The sequence below is a fragment of the Pseudomyrmex gracilis genome, unplaced genomic scaffold, assembly GCF_002006095.1.
Source record: "Pseudomyrmex gracilis isolate BER0280 unplaced genomic scaffold, ASM200609v1 scaffold_48, whole genome shotgun sequence".
In the NCBI taxonomy this organism is placed as follows: Eukaryota; Metazoa; Arthropoda; class Insecta; order Hymenoptera; family Formicidae; genus Pseudomyrmex; species Pseudomyrmex gracilis.
The window spans coordinates 479,625-489,142 of record NW_018020632.1 but is presented as its reverse complement, the minus strand read 5'-3'; the positions used below and the strand labels follow the sequence as shown (position 1 = coordinate 489,142).

Genomic DNA, 9,518 nt, shown 5'->3' with positions numbered 1-9,518 from the left:
AATCGCGCACACAAAAGAATGCGCGCGCGAGAGAGAGAACGGAGAGTGTAGAAAAGACGCGCGCGGCGCGCGTGTATAACAAGGTGTACATCAGTAGAATCTGACACAGTATGCGGAGGAGGATTAGGACATCGTTGTTTGAGTCTGAGAAAGCCAGGATATATTTCCGTTGCTCCGACCGTGTGTTTCACGCTAATTTAACGTTACTCCGAGCGTGTCTCTCGCAATAATTTCATAACGCGCGCGCGCGCGAACACACGCTCGCTTGATAAATCACGAAGTACTCTCTTCGCATTGAAAAGTCACGCGTCATTTTCTGACAATTAATTTCAAACGAGAAGTATCGAATGACAAGCTAAGTAAAAAAAAAAAATATCCGCGAGCTATGTATACTTCTCTTCAACGTGCACGTGGGTGTGTGTAGTACGTTGTCTGCGTTTGTTACGCAACAAACGTATGCAAACTCACAAGGGGGAGGGGGGGGGGAGTGGATCGCACTTTTTATATCGCACCGTGAGTGAGATTGTTGTCGAGGCGCGCCGATTGTTGTCGTTGTCGCTGCTCATTATAAAATCACGACGGAAGAAATTAAAACACAAGTGTCAAAGAGAGATTACGGAGTTAATATAACCCGTCTCTAATTGTTGTGCCGTTAAAAGCGGCAACCAGCGTTTAAGAAACATGTCGCTGCTCCACCTCACAATGAGAGAGAAGTTAAGAAACAAAAAAACAATCAACTTGCGAGAATATAAGTGCAACGCGCCTCTCGTGTCTCTCGTTCGACTTATTAATCCGTATTTAAAAAAAAAATGTAGAAGAAATATATCAAATATTTTTGCTTCACAAAACACAATTTTGAACGCCAGAATAGTTAATTTATAAATTATTAATTTCAATTAAAAAGTAATTAAAATACAATTTAATTTTACACTTTAATTTTTCATCTAATTTTTATGTGTATTAGATATCTTTTATTGCTTCTCTATTGCGTTTTGAATAAATATATACGATAAATAATAATAATTAATTTGCAAACATTTCTCATATTTTTTTTTGTCGCGATTAGATCGGTGCGCGCGCGTAAGACGTTACTTGCGCGTAACTTGCTCTCGACATTTTCGGTGTATTCAGTACTGATGTAACTCTTTGCGCGAGAAACTGTCGATATAATCGCGTCAGCGGGACAACGTTCTATTCGGTGCTTTTAAACAGCATCATCATCTCTCTCTCTCTCAGCACATCTCGTCCGAATCCGCCGCGAAAACGGGCGAGCAAGCCACATAGAGCGTGTACTACTATAATCTCTTGCCGGCACCTTTCACCGTGCGCGTGTCATCGCGGTCCATCATATTCGGGATTTTGTAGCTCGCGCTCGCTCGCGCAAACACCGGAGAATTGCAATCTAAAACGGCGGCGTCGGCGACTCGTGAGAGTTCCCGCCGCGCGAAGTAAGAAGAGAGACCCGCGGGGCTTATAATATCGCGTCCACGGCGTTCCGTCGTCCGGCGCGATCGTAGTACGTACCTCAGTACGTAGTCCCTTATGTAAGAGACGTAGATACGTTTGTTGCAGAGTTTGGGTAGGGGAAAAAAAAAAAAAATTGCTTCTCTTCTCCTCTTCGCGCGCGCATCGCATAATCGCGTTTTTATTCGAGGGAAGGGATAAGTCTCGAAATTACGAGAAATTACTCGCTCGTTTCCGCGCGAGTCAAGTGTGATTGATCGGCGAAATACCCGCGTTTCTTTCTCGCATTCCTGCGAAAACCCGCACGGGGAGGTTTTTTTTTTTTTGTGAAATTTTCATCTTTCGATTAACGATCCGGCCGCGGATGGTTATTAGCGGCTGTTACCTTACGACACGCGGGTTACGATACGGAAAGTGTAACTAATTCGGTTCATTTATTCTTCCAAAACAACGACGAACGCGAAGTCTGAGAGAAAAAACAAATTTCACAACCGCGCGCGCGTTTGAGCGACTTTGTGCAGATTTAATTTATTTCGAAAAAGCAAACGTAAATAATTTGAGTATATATAGTAAAATTCTATTAAATAAAATAAATTATTAAAAAATAAATTTAAAAAAATTAATACGCGAGATACATTTATATTTTATGAAATATTATACGTTTATTTTATTTCATATATTTGTGTTTTATATATTTTTATATTTTTTATTCAAATAAATATAAGATCGTGCACTCTGTAACAGTCTGAAAATTTCAAATATCGATGAAATATATAATCTTCGACGTGTCGTTTTCAGAGATATAATTCCAGAAAGGATATCCCTGATGCACCGTCGACGTTTCCGCAAGGACGAAATTGCGCGATCGCGTGTAACTCGGTATCGAGAAACTCGGAACAGTGAAAGTGATTCCTTCTCGACCTCCGTGATGCGCCATCGATGGTTCTAATAAATTAGCGGAGTGAATACACGCCGAGCAATCGTGCACACGCTCATCCTCTCGTGGGATGAGATCCTCCCCTCCCCCTTTCCGCGAGGAGGAAATCTTCCGCGTTCTGCAAGTTCTCTTCCTTGTGTGCACGTGACGCGCGTGTCGGTCTCTTCTCTTCGATCTCCTCGTTAAAATAATGAAACGGCGCGCGCATATATCGCGTCGCGAAATATGAAAAATCAACGCAATCAAACGCCGTTTCGCGGCGTATATAATTGATCGCGAATGTGCGCGCCCCGCTGATTATAAATGTCCGTCGCGGTTCATAATTGAAATAGCGACTCGCAGACACATCCCCGAATAATAACGGTTACGCTATTCGAACACGTTTTCGCGAGCCACTCGAACGTAACGCATTATTAACGGCACAATTTTCACGGCTCGATCGCGCGGATATTATCGCGCGATTATCATAACATCGTGTCTTCTCTCACGGGACATTATTAATTTACAAAATTGAACGTTATTAAACTCTCGTTAAAATAACCGAAGAAGAGACAAACGTCGTTTCGCAGATTTTATCGAACGTAAAATAATCGAACTTAAAAAACTTCGAAAACACGAAAGTTCTATTAAATAAACAAAAACGTAAATAATTTGCGAGGAAATAAAAATAATATACAATTATATATTTTAGGAAACGTTTTTTATCATCGAGTTCTTTAGATAACATTCGATATGATTATATTTTGGAAATATTATTTTTGACAATATTTGAAATTTTATTATCAATTTTTTTTATTAAATGTATTTTATCTTCAAGCGATTTTATTAAAGTGTCTTCTTTAATAACATTTCTTGAAATACAAATGTTATATTTGTTTTTCGAAACGACGTCAAGCGTGTAAATTTCATTGTTATCTTTTTTTCTTTCTCGCGACGCTGATTGATTGTTTTCTTGCACAATTTGAGCTGTCAAATTAATGCGTAGCGCCGCGTGACAGTTTTTACGTGACACGTATACGAACGAAATTAACACAACGCGTAATGCCACGCGTCAGCATTGACTTCTCGGTCAATTTATTCGATACGTTTAACGCGGTTGAAAAGAGACAAAAAAGTCTCTCGTACCATTATCAAAGAGGATAAAAGCTCAAACGGTCCTAGACTCGGTCTAGAAAAAAAANNANAAAAAAAAAAAAAAANAAANNNNAAAAAANNANTNNNNANGCNANACCATCACGGAGGAAAAGGATCGCGAAGCGCTTTCACGCTCAGAAACCAAACGTCCCGCGACCGGATAAATATCGCGATCGCGAGAAGGAGAAAGAGAGAAGACAATGTCCGAATAACGGCCCCCGATCTGTTCGATTTTTGAACGAGGCCGGCGTCTGACCTTTCGAAAGTGTTTTTTTTTCTCCTTTCCTCGCCTGCCAGGCGTCTGCCTGGCGTATCTCTCTTGCCTTCTCTCTTCCTTGTTCGAGTGGAAAAAAAAAAAAAAAGGAGGAAAGAGAAGAGAAGAGCGAGGTGTTCCCTCGTGAAAGTTGCCTGCTGGCTACTAACGCGATGCTGTCACGTTATAAACCTCGCGTCTCGCTCTCGCGATCTTTCCCTTAACTTTTATCCCCCGCGACTTATCTTCCAATTCGCTCTCTGTGTGTGTGTGTGTGTTACGCGGCACTTGCGGTCATTTTTGCCAGCGTTTTTCTCATCCCCCTTCTCCGTTTCAAATAACGCGCGAATCTCACATAATCGAAACATTCTTCTTGATAAATTTACTCGCGTTTCTCGAATCCGAGAGAGTCGCGCGCTCTCTGTTACCTGATGAGTCATTCGTGTTCATCGAAAGTTTCGCCGATAAAGCGTAACAAAATTGAACGATTCGGAATATTATTTTAAAAATCGGAAATACACAAACCCGTTTCTTCCAATGAGGAGAAAGTGCGGCACGCACAACTCCCGTAATATATACTTGACTTTACAGTCCCGGTGTTTGATTAATAAAAATATATAAATTGATTATAATCGACAATTAAATCGATATCTTCGCAATTTTGCTCGACAAATTTCTTGCACATCGTCTTTGAACATGCAAAAACCGACAACCGTGCGATAAATTTAGAGAGAATTTTACTTGCAAATAAAAAATTTGAAAAATACATTTCTTTAGCAATTTACGAGACGATTTCTCGATTGCTCGATTGTGTTCGATTGTTTAAGAACAAATAATTTTGATAAAGTCAAAGAGATCGTTTTGCTTGTAGCAAAAATTTGAAAAATAAATTTCTTCAATAAATCACGAGACGATTTCCGTTTATCCCGGAAGGACATCAATTTTTTTTGCGGCCCGTGTGCGTTTAGAAAAGAATCTGAGGTTGCGTCTAAGATTCGCCAAGACGTAGAAGACGCTTGATTTATTCGCTTGTCGTGTCGTGAATCCGAAACGATTTGAATCGTCGTTCTGTTTCCCATCGCCACTCGTGTCACGTATGTGTATGTGTGAATCGTGAGAGAAAGAACCGCACACACGCGTACTTAACACACGTACACGTACCGAGCAGAAGTTAAAGTAACGCGCGCTCTTCCTTTTCTTTCTTTTCATTCGGGCGCCGTTTTCTCGTCTTCTCTCCCGTTAAACTCTCGTGTCAATGAGCGCGGAGGAGGCCTCGCTTTCGCCCGCCGTATAGTCTCATCTTTCCCCTCGAGCGCGATTTCAAGTAGCAAACAGCTGTTACGTGCGGACGACGCACGCGACATGTAGGTACACGAGTCGAAATGCGTGTATGTACGCATTTCATTTGCACGTCATCTCTCTCACGTCGGTTATAAACGAGAACCTTATTTCGTCTCTCCTATTCACGACTTATCCTCGCAAACGCGAAGCGTGATATGACGATGAGAAGCGGTAAAAAAGTGTAATCGGATTCGAAAAGAGTCGACGGAAACGTCAAATCGATTCGATTTAATTCCAACACACAATGCGCGATAGAAAGTTATTGTGCGAACGCAATATTAATTCATTGAGACGTTTCGTCGACTTTAGGATTTTTTTTTAATCCAAGACTCAAAAGCCGAGACGTCCAATTAACGTCACGATCGAAGATTACATTACGGAACAACTGTGTTTGCGCAAAAAAAGTCGCAGTGTGTTCGGGGCTCCTTTTTTATTTATTTTAATTTCGTAGAGCTTGTATTTTTTTGTTTGTTTTTTTTTTTTGTTTTTATTTTCGCTATTCGATTTTTTATTCCTTGCAAACGCGCGAAATGTGATCAAAAACTCTCTCCCGTGCGTGTAGTTAGAAAATAATATAAAAAACACAATTGATGCGCATCGAACACAAGTCTTGTAAAAAAAAAAAAGTGCATCACGTTCTTTCACCTTGCCAAAGGAAATTGATTAATCACTTCGTTGGGAGGCGCGAACAGGTGGATATTAACGTACGATTTATAATTGAAACGTTTGTTTGAATTTTTTTTTTTTATCATACAAAACAGACGCCGAGGCGCCATTTGTCACGCGCGTTGAATCAAATTCGCCTGGTCATCGCGAAGGGAGATCTTTCTGTGCCACTTTGCGCGCGCCGTTTCGCGGAAAGACATTCCGCGTGAGAGAAGAGCAGAGCAGAACAGAGCAGAGAGGTGAGGGAAAAGCGGCTTAAACGCGCGCGAAAAGCAGCCGGGACGCGACGAAGCGTCGTTCTCTCGCGTCTCCTCTTGATGATTAGCGGTTGTTTAGAAGCGCAGTGAAAGTTTTCAACCGCGCGCCGAGAGATGCGCTACCTTTTCGGAAAGAGATAAACGCGCGCGGAGGCGCGCTTCTCTCTCTCTCCCTCTTCATCTCTCTCTCTCTCTCTTTCTCTCCCTTTCTCCCGACGAGAATTGTTGCCATTGTCGCGCAACACATGCGCGGCGTTCTCATGCGGAAACGCACACTGTGAAAGGAAGCCGGGGGAATTAAATCCCCCGTGACACCTGCTTCGGGAGAATCCAAATTGAAACTCGAACGCGCGGTGTCTCTTCCGAGAAACACGCCGCGGAACCGCTCTCTGGCGCGGATCTTTTTCTCTCCCTCCCCTCTCCTTAAACGTGCAAAAGCGTTTGCACGTTTGATTATTATTATTATTAGTGCGAAAGCAAAACGATACAAAAAAGAATATATATATATCAAATGGTTCGAACGCGCCGTCGATCGTGCGCACGGAGTTGACGTGCGGAGTTCGATCGTCCGTAAAAAACGGCGGCGAACTTCCGGGAGGATAAAAAAGCAGCATATATATAATCGTCGTCGCAGCGTGTGTGTCTTTCCAATCCACCTGGTTTTCTCACGAAAACGTTCACGGAATCGTCGAATAGAACGAACGATTTCGTTGGTTGCGTTCGTCCTCTCGAAACTGATTGGAAGGATGCGGAATAAGTGTTGAGATTAAAGAGAGACATGTGTGATTTTATGTAAAAATACATAAAAAAAGCTTTATTTCGCCACCGTTTTCTTGCAAAAAATAAGTATAAAAAAACATCTCTCCTTCGTTCCAGTCGTCATAATCATTATCATCGTCATCATCATCAACGTCGTCGTCGTCATCATCATCATTGTGGTAGTCGTCGTGATAATCGATCTTATCATTATCATTGTCGTCGTTCTCATCGTCGTATTTCATCATCATCATCATCATCATCATCATCATCATCAACGTCGCCGTCGTTATCGTGTGCGGCATCATCGTCGTCATCGCCGTCTTCGTCAACGTTATCACCATCATCGTCTTCTTCTTCTTCTTCTTGTCTTGGCGATCGCGCGTACGTAACGGCGATACATCAACACGGCGAGTATCGTCGTCGCTGATTATGTTAGAGGTATGTGAGCTGTGTGTGCGTGTATGTCGGTGAATGGAGGAGTGGGATGGAGGGGCCGCGGGGGTAGCGGGGGTGAATTGACTAGTATGGCCCGGATCCACCGCCGGGTGGCCCGTAACTCGTGCTGGGTCCGCTTGGTCCGGTGCCACCGATGCCGGTGCCGCCTCCGATTCCACCGCCGAAACCACCGCCGAAACCACCGCCGCCACCGCCGCCGCCGCCACCGCCGCCGCCGCCACCGCCGAAGGCAGCGCCGAGGCCACCGCTAGTGGCGGTGTCGCCGATCGAGGTAACGCCGCCACCGCCGAATCCAACACCACCGCCACCACCGCCACCGCCAGTAACTTCCTTCTGTAATGCGCATAAGAAAAAACAAATTTTTGTTTAACAGTTTTGTATATAATCAGTTTAGAATTTCCGCTTGTGGGTTGTGTCATCGATTCCCTCTCGCTCATTACCTGCGTCTTGTACTTGATGAAGTAGACTTCCGGTTTGCTGGGCTGAGTGGGTGCAATGGTGGGCAGGCTGATCTCGGGCGCTTCCTCGGGTTTCTTGACCAATACGTAGATGAGCGTTTTCTGCTCGTCCTGTTGTGGCAGAGCCGGTATCACCGGTGCGGTCGGGGTTGGCGGAGTGGGCGCCTTAATGAAGATAATTTTGTAGTGCTTCTGTGGAGGTGCCGGTGGCGCGATCGGCCTGAGCGGTCGATCCTCGGGAGCTTCCGGGGGCGGTACGTGGACGTAGATGTGTTTCTGGATCAGCGATCCGCCACCGAAACCGCCACCGAAGCCGCCGCCGAAGCCACCACCGCCACCGCCACCGCCACCGCCACCGAATCCTCCGCCTAAGCCAAATCCTCCGCCGCCTCCACCACCTCCGCCACCCCCGAATCCACCTCCGAGACCTCCGAGGCCGCCGCCACCTCCGAGGCCGCCAGGAGCACCGTAACTGCCGCTCGGCTGGCTATAAGAGTATCCGGCTTCCGGCCGCGCCATCGCCGTCGCGGCGAGCGCCAGGATCTGCAATTACACAAATCAAATTTTTTTTCATAATACAAAATACAATACAATTAATACACAGTATAACTAATTAGTATACTAACTGGTGTACTAACGTAATAATATACGACAAAAACATGAAAATGAAACTCTTCTGTTACGCGAAGAAGCATTTCCAGAAGCGCGCGGTAAGACATATAAGACGCGCGTTTTGATTTTAACAATCAGCTGTTCTTCATGCCACCGTTGTTACAGCGTTGTTTGTTACATATTACCGAATGAGAATCCCACATTTTACGCGCTTTAAGTATAATACCTAATTAATTTTTCTCGTCTCTCTTTCAAATCACGCGAACGGAAACTAGAGAAGTAAGTGGCACAATCACTGAACCGGTTCCCAAGATTGGTCACTATGACGGAGTACATTGACACCGCACACAATGCTCCCTCATGCATCCTCCCCCTCTCTTTTACTTTCTCCCGCGCGCGTCTTTCCGTTTGCTCCTCACAATGATCCCGAACGAGCGACGAATTTTGTGTTTCTCTCTCATCCTTCGAGAAATCTCACATTTGTGATCTCCGAAGTGAAATGAGGAGAGAAATGATGATGAGAGGATCCCCGAGAGAGATTTGCACGCGCAAAACGGCGCGCAAGAAGAGAAGGAGGAGGATGAGGATGAGGAGAAAGCAGAGAAAAAAGAGAGAAGAAGAAAAAAAAGAACAGGACGCGAACGAGAGATCGAAGAGACGAGAAATCGTCGGTGGACACACTATACTCACCACGAATGCCCTCATAGTTGCTGCTGTTCCTTGATTTGAGGACTGATGCTCCGCGAATGTCTTGAAGCCCCCTTTTATACGGGCCAGCTTGGGGGCCCCACTCATGAGCCTCGACCCATCACCTATGAGATGCGACGGAGCTATTGCAAATCTCTCTCCTTCTTTCTCCCTCGGCGACTCTTGTCTCTTCTTGCAATACGCAAACCTGTACCGCGCATCGCTCAAATTTTGTGTCTCCGTATATATACTTTCGTCGAAATTCAACACATTCGATAAACGCATAGATCGTAACGTTCGTTCGATCAGTTTTTGCGGAGAACAACGAAACGGACCTTCAGGAGGACTCGACAAACGAGAAGCCGTGAGAAGTGTGTCGTAAGGACATTTTCACGAGTGTGTTAGAGAAATTTGTTTTAGCGGTTGTTTTTGCGGTATCGCGCGCGCGATAGACCTAGGCTTTTAAAAACCTTTGGCTTTTAACGAGACAATTT

The 9,518-nt window shown here is 44.5% G+C and overlaps 1 protein-coding gene across 1 annotated transcript; it reads right to left on the bottom strand.

Annotated features, from left to right (window-relative positions):
• Window positions 1-6,851: 6,851 nt before the first annotated feature.
• LOC109853483 (glycine-rich cell wall structural protein 1-like) lies at window positions 6,852-9,057 on the bottom strand. The gene is made up of 3 exons (XM_020425650.1): window positions 9,028-9,057; window positions 7,708-8,268; window positions 6,852-7,600 (listed from the first exon to the last, which is right to left on the bottom strand). Exons 1-3 carry the CDS (start codon window positions 9,040-9,042, stop codon window positions 7,331-7,333), a joined length of 846 nt encoding a protein of 281 aa, XP_020281239.1. The 5' UTR covers window positions 9,043-9,057; the 3' UTR covers window positions 6,852-7,330.
• Window positions 9,058-9,518: the final 461 nt, after the last annotated feature.